Source organism: Diabrotica virgifera, chromosome 9, assembly GCF_917563875.1.
Source record: "Diabrotica virgifera virgifera chromosome 9, PGI_DIABVI_V3a".
NCBI lineage: Eukaryota > Metazoa > Arthropoda > Insecta > Coleoptera > Chrysomelidae > Diabrotica > Diabrotica virgifera.
The window spans coordinates 39,239,384-39,260,723 of record NC_065451.1 but is presented as its reverse complement, the minus strand read 5'-3'; the positions used below and the strand labels follow the sequence as shown (position 1 = coordinate 39,260,723).

General features: G+C 32.5%; 1 protein-coding gene across 1 annotated transcript in view; it reads right to left on the bottom strand.

Moving 5' to 3' along the window:
* Nucleotides 1-21,340, bottom strand: part of LOC114332825 (lipase 3-like) — a 105,081-nt gene that overhangs the window by 72,236 nt on the left and 11,505 nt on the right. Inside the window, exon 2 of the mRNA XM_028282603.2 lies at nucleotides 2,615-2,925. Coding sequence (XP_028138404.2) covers nucleotides 2,615-2,925 — 311 coding nt within the window. The remainder of the gene's footprint in view (nucleotides 1-2,614; nucleotides 2,926-21,340) is intronic.

Below are 21,340 nucleotides of genomic sequence, written 5' to 3'. Positions count from 1 at the left end.
CTAAATAATTGACAGCTGCTGCACTTGTACCAATCTCTTAAATTCTTCAACCATGAATGTTTTCTTCTGCCAATGGATCTTTTACCTATTATTTTTCCCTGAATAATTAATTGTAGTAGCTGGTACTTTTGTCCCCTCATTATATGTCCCAAGTATTGCAGTTTGCGCTTTTTAATAGTAAGCGCAAGTTCTTTTTCTTTCTGCATCCTTCGCAACACTTCCATGTTTGTCACTCTCTCTGTCCACGATATTCTCAGTATCCTGCGGTACATCCACATCTCGAATGCTTCTATTTTCCTTGTATCGATCTTTTTCAATGTCCAAGCATCCATTCCATAGAAAAGAACTGACAGTACGTAACATCTCATGAGGCGAATTTTAAGATTTAAACTTAGCTCTCTTCCGCATAAAACTGTTTTCATTTTGGTAAAAGTAGCTCTAGCTTTTTCTATTCTGATCTTGATTTCTTCAGAGTTGTCGTTGTTTTCATTAATAACAGTTCCCAGGTAATTATATTGTCTAACGCGCTCAATTCTTTGATCATGTACGGTTATGTCAGAAAAATTTTGTGGAGATTTCGACACCATCATTATTTTTGTTTTGTTTATCAGTGTTTGGATATCTTCCGGGGTTTCTGCTATTAATACTGTGTCATCTCATCAGCGTATCTCAAATTGTTTATTAAAGTGCCATTTATTTTAACTCCAATATCTTGGTCAGCAAGGGCTCTGTTTATAATATCTTCTGAATATAAGTTAAACAAGGTTGGTGAAAGTATGAAAGTATGAAGTACTTTCACCCTAACAATTAAAGAGGTATAAATCTACTGAACACCGCACTTAAGCTTACCAACAATGTCCTAACCAACAAAATCAATAAACTAACAACTAATCAGAGAACAACAAGGATTCAGATCCGGAAGATCCTGCGTAGACGCCGTATTTGTACTGAGACAAATCACAGAAAAGGGCATCGAGTACAATAAACCAACATATCTATGTTTCATAGACCTGACAAAGACTTTCGATCGCATCCAAGTCGAAGACGTCTTACACCTACTGTACAGAAGAAACATACCAATCAATATTATACAAACCATCGAAAACATCTACTTTCATAATCGAATACAGGAAAAGATCTACAAAAACTAATATTGCACTGCAAGATACCAGACGCATGTAGAAACAGCATAATGATACCAATGTTCAAGAAAAGAGACAAAGAAGACCCCAACAATTATAGACGTATAAATCTACGAAATACCGTACTTAAGCTAACCACAAAAGTCCTAACCAAAAAAATCAATAAACTAACAACTTTATCAGATGGATAACAAGGATTCAGAGCCGGAAGATTCTACGTAGACGCCATATTTGTACTGAAACAAATCACAGAAAAGGCCATTGAGTAAAATAAACCAAAATATATAAGTTTTATAGACCTGACAAAGGCTTTCGATCGCATCCAAGTCGAAGACATCCTACATTTACTGTATAGAAGAAACATACCAATCAATATTATACAAACCATCGAAAACATCTATTTTCATAATCGAATACAGACAAGGATAAATGGAAAACTAACGCAGTTTATACCAGTACAAAGCGGAGTAAGACAATGTGACTCATTAAGCCCACTGCTCTTTAATATAATAATGGACGAAATAATAGAAGTAGTACGTAAAGGTCATGGTTACAGAATGGAGAACAAAGAAATCCAAATATTATGTTATGCAGACGACGCCGCATTAATCGCCGAGACAGGAGACGATCTCTAAAGTTTAACACACATCTTCAATATAACTCGAAACGTTACTAAAATAATTTTTTCAATTTAATTGTGGCTTATTTCCCAATCAAAATAGTTAATTTCAATATAACAGACAAGAAATACAATATGATAATATCAGCAGAAATAACCAAATGTGTGACAACATCTAAATACCCACTACGATCTAAAATCGAAATTGATGGGAAAATATTAAAGCAGGAAGCAAGGGTTTAGATATGTTGAAGAGAAAGTACGACAGCAAAGCTTAAAAGCAAGCGGGATCTCCTAATGGCACAATCTGGAAGAACAAATACCTAAGACAAAATACAAAAGCAATAATCAATAAAGCAGCAATTGGACCTATAATATTGACATACACGGCGGAGACAAGACCTGACACATGCAAAACGAGACGACTACTAGAAACAACAGAGATGAAAATACTTCGACGAATATCAGGGAAAAGTCTGTTGGATTGGGAGAGAAGCGAAAACATAAAAAGAGCATGCAATGTAGAAGACATAAATGGTTGGGTGACAAAACGAAAAGAACGAACACATAAGTAGAATGGCAGAGGATATGATAGTACGAATAGCACGAGATAAGTAACCAAATGGACGAAGAAGTATTGGCAGACCAAGAAAAAGATGGTGCGATAATTTAAACAATTTAGGAAACTAATTTTGAAGAAGCAACAGGCTTCAAAGTCTACATACAAGAAAGAAGAAGAAGAAGAAGAACATAAATAAATGTAAATAGTAATTTGTAATGAAAAATTAAACTTTCAGTCCTAGGCATTTAAGGCCTGTTGAGCTTTATAAATAGATAGTCGATTGAAACTTACGAAAAATCCCAAAATTTTTTCTGTTCTGGATTAAGTTTTTTATGTTTCTTACTATGAGATGTTCCTCTACAATTCATCAACCATACATCATATCCATTGTCAGCTAAAATATAGGCTAAGGATCGCTGGGGTCCCATCCAAATGTAGTTCTCTGCTGATCCCAACATTCCGTGATTGAGTATAATTGGAAGATTGCTGGACATTGTGGCATTTCGCCCATGTGGTATTCTGAACGCTGTTAAAATATAGCCGTCCTCCGTTCCAATTTGGTGAGCTTCAATGGGATAGCCCAATGAGCTAACTGTTTTTATCTGAAAATCCACAAGGAAAAAGTTTTCCTGTAGTTGGCTGTATACCATGTAATACAAAAAACAATAAAATCGTTTATAAAAGGTATATATTTAAAATCCCTAAAAAGGGCTACATCACAGAACTAGTTTTCGATTGGTTGATCAAGCATCATCAGTGCTTACCTAAAATGAATATAACCTGGTAAAATATTGCAAAGATTTTGAAATTTTGACTACCATTAAGAAAAGTTGTAGGTTATATTCACGTGAAGTTTACATGCTAACCACCAAGATATCTTCTTCTTCAGGTGCCGTGTCCGTATTCAGACGTTGGCTGTCATCATGTTTACAAGTTCCTGAAACCTCTTTCTATCGGCTGCTTTGCGAAATAATTCTTCTACCGTGGAACCACACCATTGTCTAATATTACGTAACCATGAAAGTTTCGGAGCACACTAGTTCGCTCCCATGGTCAAAAAACCCTCTTAATTACATACTAGTTCGCTCCGAAAACCATAACCTAGTTCGCTCCCGTAGTTAAGCGGATTAAGTATTTATCTATTCTATTCTAGGAAAATTAATATCAGGAAAATTGGTACTGTGACTTTTGTATTTTATATTAGAAATTATATAAAATATTGGTGGTTACCTATTTATATAAATACAGTGATAAGCGCGCTAATAACCAGCATTGGTAGCATTGTTTAAAAAGACTCATTCTTTTAAACAATGATAGTATTGTCGTATTAGAAAGGGTGGGTTGTGATTGCGCGCAGCGGTCAAATACCTACTGCGGTTCTCTCACTCTAATACCCGTAAGTTAGGTTTGGACCGAAGGGTTATGTCTCTCTCCTTTTTGACCTTTGCGCGCAATTGCAATCTGCCCAATACAAAGTTTGAGAAATATTTATTAAAAATTTTATTAATAAAATGTATCAAAGTATCTGCTTTATGAAGGCAACATTATCTATTTAAGCTGACCCTGGCTATTCATTATTATTCATTGTGTACCCAGTAAAGACATTATTCAACTATCTTTTCTAAGAAATATATGGCCGGATCGAACTTACCTATGCCCCTTTTCTGTGGGGTATTAAAATCTGACCGCCGGAGCGAACTAGTATACGCCCGAAAGTTTCTTTCGACCAATCCATTTTTTCCCTCCACTTTTTCTTGTATTATAAGGCGAAGTAGGTGGTATTTAGGCCCTCTAATTATATGGCCGAAGTATTCTGTTTTTCTCCTCTTTATGATGTTTATGAGCAGACGTTCTAAATTCATCATTTGGAGAACATTTTCATTGGAAGTGTGCGAAACCCACGATATCTTTAGGATTCGTCGATAGCACCACAATTCGAATGCTTCTAATTTATTAAGCATTGTGGTTTTTAACGTCCATGTCTCACAACCACACAATAATATAGACCACACGTAACATTTTATACCCTTCTTGCGGATCTTCATCGACAGGCTTCGGTTACATAAAACTGGTTTCCAGGTCACAAAAGCCTTACGTGATATTTCAATCCTGGTTATTATCTCTTCATCACAATCGCAATTTACATTTAACCAACTGCCAAGGTATTTAAAATGGTTTACTCTTTCTATCTCCTCTCCATTAAGAGAAAGCACGCCTTTATCTACATTTATCTTTCCAACTGCCATCCACATTGTCTTTGAAATATTGATTTTTAGGCCTCTCCGATAACTTGCTTCACTGACTAGATTTACTAATGTCTGGAGATCTTATAAATTTTCTGTAAGAATGGCTGTGTCGTCAGCATATCTGATATTGTTCATTACTTCTCCGCCCAGACTTACTCCCTCTTGTCTGTCGTCCAAAGCCTCCTTAAAGATTTCTTCAAAGTACAGATTAAAGAGACTGGGTGACAAAACCTAACCCTGTCGCACACCCCGTTTGATGGGTAGTTTTTCAGTACGACTATTTCCAACTTGGATAGATGCTACTTAATTGTAATATAAGTATTTTAGCAGTCTTATATCCTGCTGCCTGTAGACAATTGAAAAGTATATCGTGTTGTACTCGGTCGAATGCCTTTTCGAAGTCGATGAAACAAACATAAACGTTCTTTCGGAATTCACAGCTTTTTTTTGTAAAAGAACGTGCATACAAAATAGTGCCTCTCTAGTTCCTAGACCATCTCTAAATCCAAATTGCTTATTACCCATTCTACTTTCACACAGAAGGAATACTCGATTTTGTATAATTCGTAAAAATATCTTAAGTGCGTGACTTATCAAACTGATTAGTCTAAAATCGCTACTAGTCCAGGAACCGAAGCTTTTAACCTCGCAATTTTTACAGAATGAATCGATTTGCTTGAAAATTTAAGAATAAGTAGTGGATAGTTTAAGGATCAAAATCTATATAATGCCGAAAGGCGCTTTTACCATGGGGGTGGTTGCCGCCCCATCTCGGGGGTGGAAATTTTTTATTATATTTTGGCCGAAAAACTTGATAAAAACGTTGATTCTAAGCAAAAACTGTTCTATACATTTTTTTTGATAAAATTAATAGTTTTCGATTTATTCGCTATCGAAGGTGTTAGTTTTATATCGAAAAAATCAATGTTTTACCAATTTTACTGATTTACGATTCACTCAATTTTTGCCGTAGAAAAAATGTTTTCAAACCAATTTCTTGGGAATTAAATAACCTACAATTTCATATTTAAACATTTTTTTGTATCTCTGATGTTAATTTTTCTATTCTGAAGGAAATTGCATTTTTTACCAAACTACAAAAATTCGTTATTCGATTTTAACCCTATTTTTTTAAAAACTAGTCATTTTAAGCCACTCAAACTTCTAGAATCTATTAATAATACATAAATAAAGAAAAATTTATAAGGCCAATGACTAAAAACACCCCTAACTTACATTATTATGCTTCCAATTGTATTTCGCCTTTTTTTTTCAAAAAAATATATTGATTTTTTAATCGTAACTTTTTATTTTTGTCTTAGAAAGTTTGGTAAAAAAGAATTTTGTAGGTTTTTACAAGATCTTTAAGAATATTATTATTAAATCTTTTAAAAATCCTCAGTCGCAAAAAGAGGTGACTTTGAAAGGGTTGGTAAAGATGGTTTTTGCTTGTTATTACAAGATTTAATTGTCAATAGTTCACTGAATTTTTGTCGTAGAAAAAATTTTTGCAAACCAGGCTCTTGAAAATTAAATAAGCTATAATTTAATTATTAAATATTTTTTCGTATCTCTGATGCTAATCTTTCTATTCTGAAGAAAACCCATTTTTTTACAAACTACAAAAATGCGTTATTCGCTTTTAACTCCATTTTTTTTAAAACCGATCATTCTAGGCCGCTCAAACTTCTAGAACCTATTTATAATACATAAATAAAGAAGACCAAATAAGGTAAATGACTAATTTGAATTAGTAGGGTGATTAGGGCGGTTGCTTCCGATAATTTTTTCGCTAAAAAAAATAGGGACTGACATTCTTTTCATTATAAGTCACTTAATTTTTGAGCTTGAGCCTTTTTTTTTCTATTTCTGGAGATAGATGCTTTTAACTAATTTAAATTAGTTTCGACAAGTTATGCTCGAAAAATGTATAGTTTTCCCGTCTTTTGACTTTGAAACTACAATATTTAGCATTTGACAAAGAAGAGCTAACATATAATAAAGTATAGCTCGATTACTATTGGTCTTAAAGAAACTTAAAAAAACGGTTTTGTTTATTTTTTCAAAAGCTACATTTTTGTTAAGTAAAGTTGTTTTGATAAAAAGAACACTTTTGGAGTTATTAGCAGAAAACTTATTAGAAACATTGATTTTTTCGATATAAAACTAACACATTCGATAGCGAATAAATCGCAAACTATTAATTTTATCAAAAAAATGCATAGAACATTTTTTGCTTAGAATGAATGTTTTTATCAACTTTTACGGTCAAAATCTAATAAAAAAGTTCCACCCCCGAGATGGGGTGGCAACCACCCCCATGGTAAAAGCGCCTTTCGAACTGATATAGATTTTGATCCTTGGACTATCCACTACTTATTCTCAAATTTTCAAGCAAATCTAGTCATTCTGTAAAAATTGCGAGGTTTTGTCCTATTTTAAGCTTCATTACTTGGACTATAGATTTGGTGGGCCTGCTTTTCTTTGGTAATGTATAAACAATGACTCCAACCAATCATCTGGTATTTTTCCTTCGTTGTAAATTTTGTTAAAGAAGGTGGTTATGTAGGTAATGTTTTCCTCATCCAAAAGTTTAAGTAGCTCAGCAGGGATTTGATCTGGTCCAGGTGCTTTATTGTTTTTGGCTTGCTGTATTGCTTTTCTGATTTCAGAGTTCAGTATACTGGGACCTTTGTCTAACTGGTTGCCACAGGTAGTATGTGGAGCATTTTCTCGAGAAACATCATCAAAAGGTCAGTGATGTATCTTTCCCATTTTTTGCATTGTTGTTCGTGATCACAAATTTTTCCGTCTGCGTTTTTAAGTACGTGAGCATTTTTCTGTTTTCTATATCCGGAGGTGTATTTAAGTTTCTTGTGGAGGTTGAAACTGTCATGTTTTTTTGGAGGTCTTCTATTTCTTTACAGGAATTCTCTAGCCAGGATTCTTTTGCTTCTTTAATTTTTCTTCTTATGAGTTTGCTGATTTCACGGTATTTGATATTATTTCTATTTTTGTATTTCCGTCGAACTTCCATCAGGTCTAGAATTTCTTGGTTTATCCAGTCATTTTTTGCGAACATTGTAAGGGTTTTTAAAGATTCTCTTATGTCCTCTAAAATAGAGTTTCGAATATCGTACTAACATTCGTTAATAGTTCGGTTTTCGTTTGGTATATTTGATATTCTGTGCATTTTACTATTTGTCTGCTGCAATATGTGTTCGCGCGTTTGGGGGGTTTTTAAGGGGGTCGAGATATATCTTGCTGGGCTTAGTAGGCTTTGTTAGTTTCTTTAATTTAATTTGTATTTTGGAGCAGAGTAAATTATGATTCGAGTTTATATCAGCGCCGGGGTAAGTTTTTACATCTTTAATATTGTTTCGAAATCGGTGGTTTACTAGGATGTAGTCTATTTGATTCCGTATTATTCTACCTTGTTGTCCATCTTGAGGGGATGTCCACGTGTAGAGACACCTTTCTGGAAGGTGAAACCAGGTATTTGTAATGACGAAGTCATTTTCTTGGCAGAATTCTATTAGACGCTCACCTCTTTGATTTCTCTCTCCCAAGCCAAACTTTCCGGTAATGTTTTGCGTCATCTTCTGTCCAACTTTAGCGTTAAAGTCTCCCATAATTATTATTGTTTCGTGTTTCTTTGTTGTTTTTAGCACTTTATCTATTTAGTGGTAGAATTCTTCAATTTTCTGCTCATCAGCGTCAGCAGTGGGAGCATAAACTTGGATCATATTTATATTTACAGGTTTAGCATTCAGATGTATTATAATTACTCCGTCTGACATTGGGATGAAGTACGTCACATATTTACTGATATGCTGTTTCATAATTATTGCTACTCCGTTTCGATGCATATGGACTTGATTTCCAGAAAATTGAACGGCGTATCTGTTTTCTATGAAATTCCCTGTGTTTGGCCATCTTGTTTCACTCACTCCCATAATAGTAAAAGGGCCATTCCATTTCAAATCACTCAATTTTGGTTTGCGTTTTTAAGTAGGTACGTGAGCATTTTTCTGTTTTCTATATCCGGAGGTGTATTTAAGTTTCTTGTGGAGGTTGAAACTGTCATGTTTTTTTGGAGGTCTTCTATTTCTTTACAGGAATTCTCTAGCCAGGATTCTTTTGCTTCTTTAATTTTTCTTCTTATGAGTTTGCTGATTTCACGGTATTTGATATTATTTCTATTTTTGTATTTCCGTCGAACGTCCATCAGGTCTAGAATTTCTTGGTTTATCCAGTCATTTTTTGCTAACATTGTAGGGGTTTTTAAAGATTCTCTTACGTCCTCTAAAATAGAGTTTTGAATATCGTACCAACATTCGTTAATAGTTCGGTTTTCGTTTGGTATATTTGATATTCTGTGCATTTAACTATTTATCTGCTGCGATATGTGTTCGCGCGTTTGGGGGTTTTTAAGGGGGTCGAAATATATCTTGCTAGGCTAAGTAGGCTTTGTTAGTTTCTTTAATTTAATTTGTATTTTGGAGCAGAGTAAATTATGATTCGAGTTTATTATCAGCGCCGGGGTAAGTTTTTACATCTTTAATATTGTTTAGAAATCGGTGGTTTACTAGGATGTAGTCTATTTGTTTCCGTACTATTCTACCTTGTTGTCCATCTTGAGGGGATGTCCACGTGTAGAGATGCCTTTCTGGAAGGTGAAACCAGGTATTTGTAATGACGAAGTCATTTTCTTGGCAGAATTCTATTAGACGCTCACCTCTTTGATTTCTCTCTCCCAAGCCAAACTTTCCGGTAATGTTTTGCGTCATCTTATGTCCAACTTTAGCGTTCAAATTAAGTATTTTCTATGGGAAATAAGCCACAATTTTACTAAAAAATGAATTTATTAATATTTCGAAGCCCAAATCGGGTTTCGTTGTCAAAATACAAAATTTTGTATTTTGACAACGAAACCCGATTTGGGCTTCGAAATATTAATAAATTCATTTTTTAGTAAAATTGTGGCTTATTTCCCATAGAAAATACTTAATTATAAAAATGCCACAAGGAAATAGCTTCAGAACAACATTTAGCGTTAAAGTCTCCCATAATTATTATTGTTTCGTGTTTCTTTGTTGTTTTTAGCACTTTTTCTATTTAATGGTAGAATTCTTCAATTTTCTGCTCATCAGCGTCAGCAGTGGGAGCATAAACTTGGATGATATTTATATTTACAGGTTTAGCATTCAGATGTATTAAAATTACTCTATCTGACATTGGGATGAAGTTCGTCATATATTTACTGATATGCTGTTTCATAATTATTGCTACTCCGTTTCGAGGCATATAGTTCAGAGAAATAAGGAAAAAAAATATCGTGTTGGTGACACATGCCCCTCCAGGCTGAAACCAAATTTTTCGAGTAATATGGTCATCTATAATAATAAACTATATGTTTCCTGCAGCCGATTTTGACGATATACATAGTTATAAACAAATGAAAATCAAAAAACAGTAAATTTTCGCTTTTTTCGTCTCTTACTAAAAAATTGGGTATTTTAAACAAATTTGAGAGTAATAAACTCATAAACCGTATAAAAAACTTCAATATGGCATTCGCTGAATATGTCTATCCTTATTGGTTACTTAGAAAATTGCCAAATAAATCATAAATTTTGAGTTTTTATAAATATTGATAACTTATGTAAAAATTAACTTAGAACCTTCTTATTACATGGAATGCTGAGACTTATGGTGCTTAAATTACACTCTAAATTCCAAAGCAATTGGTCAAATAGTTTAAAAGTTATTTAATTTGTTTATCCAAAATTAATTTTTTTTGCAACACTGTAAGTTAGAAAATGATGAAGTTACAGTAATATTTTGGATAGCTTATGAAAGAAGAAAATTTACAGTATTAATTTAATTTAAAAAAAATGACAAAAAATAATTATAGATATTGCAAAATAATTTTGCAAAAACATGTGAATTAAAAAAATGGGGGGGCTAACTTTGTCCCTAAATATCCTAGAACAGTTGTTTTCTTTCTAAATGTGTATAAAAATTCAGTCTTTCTAAATATGAAAAAATAATTTTTCTACGGGTAACGGTTAAAAAGTTATTCTAATTGTTTATAAGTAAGCCAAAAATGGACATGTTCTTGCAAAATAATTTTACACTGTTTAAAATTATTTTTTGTCATTTATTTTTCATTAAGGTAATAGTATAAATGTTCTTCTTTCATAAACTGTCCGAAGTATTATTGTAACCTCATAATTTTCTGACTTATAGTGTTGCAAAAAAAATGAATTTGGGAAAAATAAATTAAATAACTTTTAAACTATTTGACCAATTGCTTTGAAATTTAAAATATAATTTAAGTACAAGAAGTCTCGGCATTCCACGTAATAAGAAGATTCTAAGTTAATTTTTACCTAAGTTACGAATATTTATAAAAACTCAATATTTATGATTTATTTTGCAATTTTCTAAGCAACCAATAAGGTTGGACATATTCAGCGAATGCCATATTGAAGTTTTTTATACGATTTATGAGTTTCTTACTCTCAAATTTGTTTAAAGTGCTTAACTTTTTGGTAATAGACGAGAAAAGCGATAATTTACCGTTTTTCGATCTTCATTTGTTTATAACTATGTATATCATCAAAATCGGCTGCAGGAAACATATAGGTTAATAATATAGATGTCCATACTACTCAAAAAATTTGGTTTCGGCCTGGAGGGGGATGTGTCACGAGAAAAACCTTATTTCTCTGGACTAATATGGACTTGATTTCCAGAAAATTGAACGGCGTATCTGTTTTCTATGAAATTCCCTGTGTTTGGCCATCTTGTTTCACTCACTCCCATAATAGTAAAAGGGCCATTCCATTTCAAATCACTCAATTTTTGAGCAAAAAAAATTTTGGACCTCCGATTTGTCTGAAAATTGGTATATAGCTTCTACGGGACGTAAAAATAAGATATTTAAGGTCAAAAAATTTTTTTCTTCTTTTTTTTCTCAAAATGCTATTTTATGCGGTTTTACAGTGATTTGGTGTTTATTTATACAAATTTGCATTTTCTATCATAGAGTATCAATGGAAAACATAATATTTTAATAGAAGGGACTCAAAAATGTCATTATATGGCATTATAACAAGTTACTTTGATTCAAAACAAGCTTTTGATCAAATTTTATAGTGTAGAAAACGTTAAAATACCGTTTTTTACATTTTTCTCCATTCCCAAAATACATCCTAATCGATTTGGCTGAAAATTTGCCCACAGATAGACAAAACATAGGACTTTAAGTGGTGAGAAGGATTTGAATTATATTGCAATACCAAAAAAGTTACATGCAATATTATAGTCAAAAATATAGGCGTCTACTGTAAGTACAATTAACTCGAAAATATCGACCTCACGACAAAAATTGTTAAAAAGAAATTGTAATAATTGTAAATACGATTTATTTGGAACAATTTCAGTTCCTACCATTTTTGTCGAAAATTTAGAAGTGGCGGAGATATTGAGCAAAACAGGTTCTCCTTTAAAATCAAGATGGCTGCTAACGTAACGGAGGAATTCATTCGTGATTTTAAATTTAGGCTACTATTGACTCCCCTAAAGATCAGAAAAATAAAATTTTGGGCAGCTCGGCTTTCAAGGTCAAATGCTATCCCGACTGGACTAATATATACTTTTGAGTCTGATGTATGCATGTAACTTTTTTGGTATTGTAATATAATTCAAATCCTTCTAACCACTTAAAGTCCTATCTTTTGGCTATCTGTGGGCAAATTTTCAGCCAAATCGATGATAATGTATTTTGGGAATGGAGGAAATTGCAAAAAACGGTATTTTAACGTTTTTTACACTATAAAATTTGATCAAAAACTTGTTTTGATTCAAAATAACTCGTTATAATGCCATATAATGACATTTTTGAGTCCTTTCTATTAAAATATTATGTTTTTCATCGATACTTTACGACAGAAAATGCAAATTTGTTTAAATAAACACCAAATCACTGTAAAATCGCATAAAATAACATTTTGAGAAAAAAAGAAGAAGAAGATTTTTTGACCTTAAATATCTTATTTTTACGTCCCGCAGAAGCTATATACCAATTTTCAGACAAATCGGAGATCCAAAATTTTTTGCCTGAGTGATTTGACATGGAATGTACCAAAATATATAGTTTTACAAAAATATGTGGGTCAAAGCCCTTTACAAATAATCCGTCAAGGAAACATCGGTTAAAAAGTCTATCTTAAGTATAGATGTTTAAAATATTTATTAATACGCCCCAGGTAACATCTAAGCTATGGTTTTACTTGTTCAGTTGCTGCCAGACTGTCACCATGTGAACAAGTAAAACCATAGCTTAGATGTTACCTGGGGCGTATTAATAAATATTTTAAACATCCATACTTAAGACAGCATTTTTAACCGATGTTTCCTTGACGGATTACTTGTAAAGGGCTTTGACCCACATATTTTTGTAAAACTATATCTTGGTGGTTAGCATGTAAACTTCACGTGATTATAACCTACAACTTTTCTTAATCGTAGTTAAAATTTCAAAATCTTTGCATTATTTTACCAGGTTATATTCATTTTAGGTAAGCACTGATGATGATTGGTCCACCAATCGAAAACTAGTTCTGTGATGTAGCCCTTTTTAGGTGTTTTTATCTGCTTCAACAAATTATAAAAAATATGAGTCTAATGAAAAAGTTATATTTAGGGTTGCATTTTTCAGAGCACTCAATTTTATGTTTTTGATATGTAGGGCGGATTATTGTAAGCTTAAGTTCAAATTTTTGGTGTCGCAATCCTCGTAGATCAAAAGAAGTGTCCGGCAGGGGTGTATCTTATTAACAATCCTATTCAACATTTATTCCGAGGAAATATTTAAAAAATGTATGGAAAATGCAAATGAGGGCATAAAAATTAACGGTGAGTTAACCAACAATATAAGATATGCTGATGACACGGTAATCCTTGCCAGTAGCATAGATGAATTACAACAGGCAACGTAAAGGGTAAATTCAGTTGAATAGTGATGAATACGGGCTGAACCTCAACTTCAAGAAGACAAAATGGATGCTGATAAGGAAGAAGCAACAACCTGCTCGACAGTTACGGATAAACAACATATCCAGTGATCCAAAATTATTGTTGTCATAGTGGGCTCTGAAGGACAGCTGATCGGACTGTACAGTGCATGTCTATGATTATTTCAGATATAATTCAGCTTACGTCAACTTTGAACTCAACTCAGAAATACTTGTCAGTTTACGTCAACTTTGACTTTTCAAGTTTTAGTATAGACATTATTATTAAAAATGGTTTTCGCGGATGAACAAAAGCGATCTATGCTCCAAATGACTTATAAATAAAGTAACATAAAGCTTTTAAATATTGTCTTAATACAGTAACAAATATTTTTTTCAACTTGGCGAAAAATTTATTTACTGATGAAGTATAGTAGAGTGTTTTGAATCGTCAACAATAGATGGCAGAGTTCATTTATTATTAGGTACCTACTCCCGTTAAAGGGGAGGCCGTATGCTCCTAAAAACCTTTTTAAAGTTGTTAATAAATTATTTCTTTCATTAGATACTCAAATTGTATTTAAGTAACATCTTTAAATTCACTATCAAAAATGTCATTTATATTTTATTAATACCTAATTTAATATTTAGTTTGACATGGACGGAGTGTCAAACTCAAATGTATAGAAGAAATACGTAATTTTTTGCTTGGATAGCTTTGATGACAATAATTATTGTGGATTGTTCGTTACTTATAGGGAACTTTCATAAAATTTTAAATTTGAAAAAAATGGTATAAATCACAACAGAACATAATTTAGAACCTGTATCAAAGATAAAAAAGTTTTGTTTTTCTTTCGTTTGGCCCCTAAAGACGACTAAAAATTCATTTTATACCAGCCACCCCAAACGCGTCGTGACGTCACGGGGTTGTATGTTTACATTCTACACCAACTGTATATATAATTTTAAATTAGACATTATAAACGTTAGTAAAAAATACAGTTATGTGACGTTAAAAGTGTTTTTGATCGTTTGAACTATTCATAGAAAATTTGTACTTTTACAAAATGGTTTTATTTTCAATAGTAAACCTTCTTTCCTTTCCTTCAAAAACATTATCAAACTCCAATCTCAACAAACTAGTATATATTATTACAACGACATACGATAAATGTCATTAGAATATAAATATTTTTCCTTTATTCCCCGACGACGAGCTGGGCAAATACCCAAGTAGGTGGAGGCCAATAAACTAAAGAAGAAGAAGAGGAATATACGTAAATATAACCATAAACGAAACCACATAGTTAAACTCTGTGACGTCACGGGTCGTTTGAACTATTTTAAAATAAAGAAGACTTTAAATTTGTACTTCTAAAAGGCCCAGTTTTTCAGTGACTGGTTAAAATTTTGGTTAGCTAACCTAGTTTAAATTTTAACCAATATTTTAACCCTCATAGCGTTTTTCAGTGCTCTAAACCAAGTTAAGAAAATCTCGGTTAGCCAACCACTTTCTTCTTCTGTTGGCAGCAGTGACTGTACTTGTGCATGTGCATTTCGAGAAATAATGATCAATTTGACAGAAAAATAAATAAAACAAAACAATTTCATAACCAAATAAAAAAAATATTAATGCAATATCAAGTTCAGAATCTTTATTTAGTTCATAATGTCTACCTCGGTTTTATAACAGAAGAGCATTACAATTACTGGGACGGTTTAGACTTTTTGCCGATTTCTTTTGTCAAAGACCACGATGTTATCACTATTTGAGCAGATTTACCAGGAAATAAGGAGTCAAACTGTTTGGTAAATAATTATTTTGCTGTACAGTGGAACCTCGATAAGTCGGCCCCCGATAACCCGGAAGTCCGGCTAACCCGGGCCGATTTTCATCGGACAAACATTTCAAGAATAAAAATGTATGTACATATTATGTTAAAACATTTTATCTGCAGCCGCTTCTGGAATGTCTTAAAAATATCGAATTTCATTGATAAAACTTCCCTTCAATCATAATATAATATTTAAGAGATAATGGTAATGGTATCTGTGTAATTTGAACTATATTATGATAGTAAAAATGCACACGGCGGCGACAGAGCGACGTTCATTATCGCAAACAACAGGCACCTGTTATTCCTTTATTTATTTTCGACTGTCTTTTAAAAAATTGTTTTTTAAACAATGAAAGAGTCACTGTTCTTAAATTACATAGCATCATTCCGATGGCAGACGAGACGAAATTGACACAACCAAACTGACTGAGTTTTTTTATCTAGAAATGAATACTACTCTGTATTGTCTATACTAAACTCTATACAACTATAGGTAACTGTGCATATATATTTCATATTATTTTGCTTATAAGGGACTTTATCTATAAGTATACCGTATTTTATTAATTTTTACCATGCTCTCCGGCTAACCCGGATTTTCGATAACCCGGATCGGCAGCGATCCCGATTAATCCGAGTTATCGAGGTTCCACTGTATAGACAAATATAAAATTATCTTTTTAAAATACTAATAAGAATCATGCATTAAATCCTGTTACAGATGTGTAAACATAGGTACCTGTTACAGTTATAATATATTTCCTTATAATTCCTTCCTATATAATAACGATAATAATTTATAATTTAGATAAAAATATATTATAATTTCCTTATAATAATAAGGAGGTAGAATACCTCCCACGATAAAAACAAAATAACATAACCCAACTAATCTCTTCTGTCCGACAGGTACTCAAAATAAACATCTGATGCATTCACTGCATCCATGCGCAAGCGTAACCGCAAAATTCGGAGTTAAACCATCTAACGAGGATCGGTTAAAATCTTAACATCGGTTAACTTAAACGAGTTTAAACTCTAACCTAGCACTGAAAAACCGGCCCTAGTTATTATGAGTTTTTGATGCGTGAAATTTTGGAAATGTCATTTTTATACAAAACTGAACATTATTATGTAATAAAAAAATGTGCAAGTTCCCTATTGACCATGTATGTATAATCTTATGTAGGTATACCTTGGCACAAACTTAAATACAAAATGGGAACACGGCACAGAAACTAAGGGGAGAATATAACGAGCTAGAGCAGATTTTAATAATATGAAAAAGCTCCTCATAATCAAAGATTTATTCCTTCCTCTAAAACTACGTCTAGTTAAATGCTACATTTTTCCGATCTTACTATATCGTCCTATTAGAGGTAAAACTCACTAAGTGCACTTTTCTGAGATTTTGACATTTTCATCAATTTGAACTCAATACGGTACTGCCCAGCCCTGGAGAAGTCACCTGGGGCTCTAAGCCTTCTAATTGCTGAGATAATTTATGGTACAATTCACTAAGTGCATTATTGTGAATTTCGGCGTCGGGGCAAAACTCATTAAAACTTATTATTGCACTTAGTGAATTTTTCCTTACAGCCTGGAGTGCAATGTTGTGAAATTCGGTTTCAGGGTAAAACTCATTAAAACTTTTTATTGCAATAAGTGAATTTTTCCTTACAATCTGGAATGCCGAATGGGCACTTCGTGATCTTTCAAACAATACATTAGATAACATAATGTATTTTGCGCGACTACTATTAAGCAGGAGACTGATGTGTTATAAATGGTATCGTTGAAACTGTTCATTATATTTGTGTGCATTATCCGCTCGGCTATTGATTAAAGAAATATGAGCTTAAATTTCTTTGTAACAGTAATAGCTCACATAAAGGGTACCATAATCCATTTTGAGATTAAGCAGGAGACTTTTGGGGCTGTCATAAATACCGAAAGAATTGCATTTATTTCAAAGAACGACCTTATTGTTCATTTTTTAAATAATAGACTGTTATTTTGATAGTTTGTTATTTGTAAGTCAGCGAAATTTTATGGAGACAAATTATTAACTTCTCAATATCCAATAATTGTGTTCATGGAAAAACTCATCAAGTACAAAGTGTAGTTAGTGAGTTTTACCTCTAACAGGATATCAATATTCAATAATTGTGTTCATGGAAAAACTCATTAAGTACAAAAATTGATCTAATATTGATTATATCATAGTTCCTGTGACAAAACATGGCTGAAAATATCTGTTTTTATTTATTCTTTAAAGTTGCATTAAAAAAATTCCAATATTCAAGTCAGGCGAATTAAAAAAACAATTTGTACCTTTAAATCGATTTTTCTCCACTTCTTAAAAAGTGTAGTTACTGAGTTTTACCTCTAATAGGACGATATGGATATGATGTGGAATGTGGAGGACTGAATGCTGGCAGAGACGCTCACGAAAAAACTAGAAGCATTCGAAATGTGGTTGTGCCGACGCATACTTCGTATATCCTGGACTGAACATATCACCAACGTAGAGGTAATCCACAGAATCGGCAAAGAGAAAAAAATCGTGAGCACAATAATTAAACAAAAAAAAACTTAAGCCGCATATTGAGACACGATAAGTACCGTCTACTGCGTCTACTGCAATTGATTGTCCAGGGGAAAATAGACAGTAAGCGAAGCCAGGCAGGCGAAGATACTCGTGGCTGCAGAATCTGCGGAAGTGGTTCCGGCTCACATCAATCGAAATATTCAGAAGTGCTGTAAGCAAGATCAGAATTGTCATGTTAATAGCTAACTTTCGCAATGGACAGGGCACTTCAAGAAGAAGAAGAATCATTGTCTCCAGACCAATATCTTGGAAAAGGGCTACAAAGGGTTTTCGCGCAATATCTCGTAAAATAGCAACCACACAAAGCATTTTTAAGACATTATTTGTAACCAATTAAACTGTTTAAAACTTTAGTTGTATTATTAGTAGAGTCACTGAAGGTTTTCACCTCCGATTTCGTTGAGCCTCCATCGATTCTCATGAAAATTCGTCAGTATTTAGAAGATACCTCAAGAAACAAAGGTAACATGGGGCCAACTTATGTCACTCCTTTTCGGGAATGGAAATTATTTTATTAAAAATAACTGCATAAATCTATAGAGGGGCCAATTCTAAGAAAATTTGTTATATAAAGTTATTAAAAAATCAATTGTTTTTAAGTTATTAAAGATCAAAAATTTTGATTTTTCGTGAAAAAAAATGCATGTTTTCAAGCGGTTTTTCACAAATAACTCAAAAATAGTAAGTTTTTTCAAAAAAGTTGTCATTATCAACAATGAAGCTAATAAAAATTCAAATAAATTTCTTATTTCAAAAAGCTTTTAGTATTAACTCAAACTAAGTTATAGGTAATTGAATGTATATTTTCTTTCGGCGAGCCTACCCAAACATAATTATTCAAACTTAAATAAAAGGAAAACGATGAACTTAGATATAGGTAATAATTAAACATTTTTTAAAGCATTTAGAAATACCTATTAAAAAGCTGTAGAAGAAGTCGATATCATGAAAATTAAGCAAGTTATATTGAAAATAAGAGGACCCTTTCGAATTTTTTAGTAAAAAGTGAAAAATTAAACTACGTCATTTCCACAAAAATTAAAATTTAAAGTAATCTCTATCAACATTTCTTTATTGTAATAGAAGTAATGACCCCAAAAATTTTAACTGGGTTAGAATGCATATTTAAAAAAAATATATATAATTTCAAAAAATCAGAATTTTTCAAATTTTCGTAAATTTCATTTTTTTTAATAACTCCAAAAATACTCAATGCACGTAAGAAATGATACAGATTAAGACTAGTTTTCTGTTTAGTAAAGCTTCTATTGTTGTTTTTTTTTCTATATTAAAAAATTACCGAGATAGAAACGTTTAAAGCTAAATTTTACTGCGAGAACCATGTAGCCGGGACCATTTTACCTTTTGTCTTTTAAAAACTAAGGGATTTAGAAGATTCCCTTTAATACGATATTATAGCTCTTACAGTTACCTTTGAAATGGTTGTCAGGTAAAACTGATTATTATAAAAATTAACGGAGTTATTGGTAAAAAACTAATAGCATTTTTGAAAAAATTTTGGTAGCAGAGATATTGTATGTATACAGGGTGGGAAGTCCAATTACTCGGTTTTTAGGTAAGATTGGGGCATAGATATAATTAGAATTTTGAAACACATTCACGGACACGACTGCATATGAAGTCACTTACTCCATAAGAAGACATGGCTACATGTGAAGCGTGTCCGTGAATGTGTTAATATACAGGGCTACCCGTATTGAAAGGGTGAAACAAACTTATCTTTTTTTAATGAAATACCTAGTATATTTTCCATTTTTAATTCTCCTAGATGTCTTCTTTCATAAAATATAGGGCTTTGTAATATTATACGAGGTAGTTTAAAAAATAATTACTTTTATTTTTTGTTAATTTTAGTTTAATTACACCCTGGATAATTCTAGTGATTTGACATAAAAAATCAATGTATGTTCAAATGATTTTTCATATAGTCTACTATTGTTAAAAATTATTAATATTGCCAAATGTTTAATTGTAATATTAGTCTAAGAGCTAGTGAACCCTCCGACTAACGGTCGTCCTGTAAGGCTAGAAATTTTTCTAGTGATAATTCATAGCACACCAAGGCTAAAAAACCCTGACCTGGCAGGCCTCAGCGATGCACGTGTATCTACCAGGTGAATCGAATAGTGCAAATTTAGGGGGTAAAATAAACTTGCTCCTGTAAGGTTTAAATTTAAGGATGTGTTTGAGTAAGTCATTTAGAAGAAATGTGTACAATGACAGGCGATTCTGAAGAGCATAAGACCTTGCCCGGCGAGGGGAAAGATTAGGGGTTTTTCCTAAAATTACTCTTTTTGCATCGATTTCTTTTTAGGTTTTGTGAATGATTCCAAACAGAAAAGGTCTTTAGTGATTTTTCTCTTAAGTTAACAGTTTTTGTTATATAAGCGATTGAAAATTTTGGAAATTGCGAAATCGGTCATTTTTAACCTTTAACTACCCGCGCATCGAGTTATGACATAACCATACGCGTGGCGTACTTTATACGCCACAAGAAAATACAGGATAACAGCGGATTTGCTTATTTTTTTAAGAAAAAATACACTTAGTTGTTTGTTATAAACCTTATTCGGCATCAGTGAATACTTGGAGTTCCTTTTCAGTAGCCAATTGGGATTTATAGCGGGAATTATGGAATAACTTGATTCCATGATAAACAAAATTGATAATAAAAATTTTTTTGAAATGTGATTTTTTACGGTAGAAAAAGTATTGTTTATAAATAAAAATATATTTTGTGCCATAATGACTAAAAAACAATTGAAATATGTACTTATAATACTACTTATATTCATATAATCGTGGCGCATATTGTCCACCACCGGAAACAACAAATAATAAACTGTAAATTACGATCTTTCTAGAACACCGATTATAACGAAACTAAAACCAAATTGTAAAGCACATTCCAGTGATAGGTTAGAGACATAAACAAGGTCAAAAATTAAATTTTTAAATATATTTGCAGTAGAATTCTTATATCTGGCGTACAAAATACACCAGCGCGTGTAGTTACAGGTTAACCCTAAATCGGACATTTATCTAAAAATTTCAATATTGTCAAGGTACGATATTCTTTAAACATTGATTGATGAAATCCCGAAGAGTTTTTTGCAACAAAATATCGAAAACCCCTTTGTTTTTTTAATTGCTAATCAAGCGGGCGCGACACTGTAGTATAAGTGAGGACGTTTGAGTTTGCATAAATTCATTATCTCTAGAATGGGCAAATTTCAAGAGAAATCCTCAGACAGGTTGATTTTTATTTTTGAATT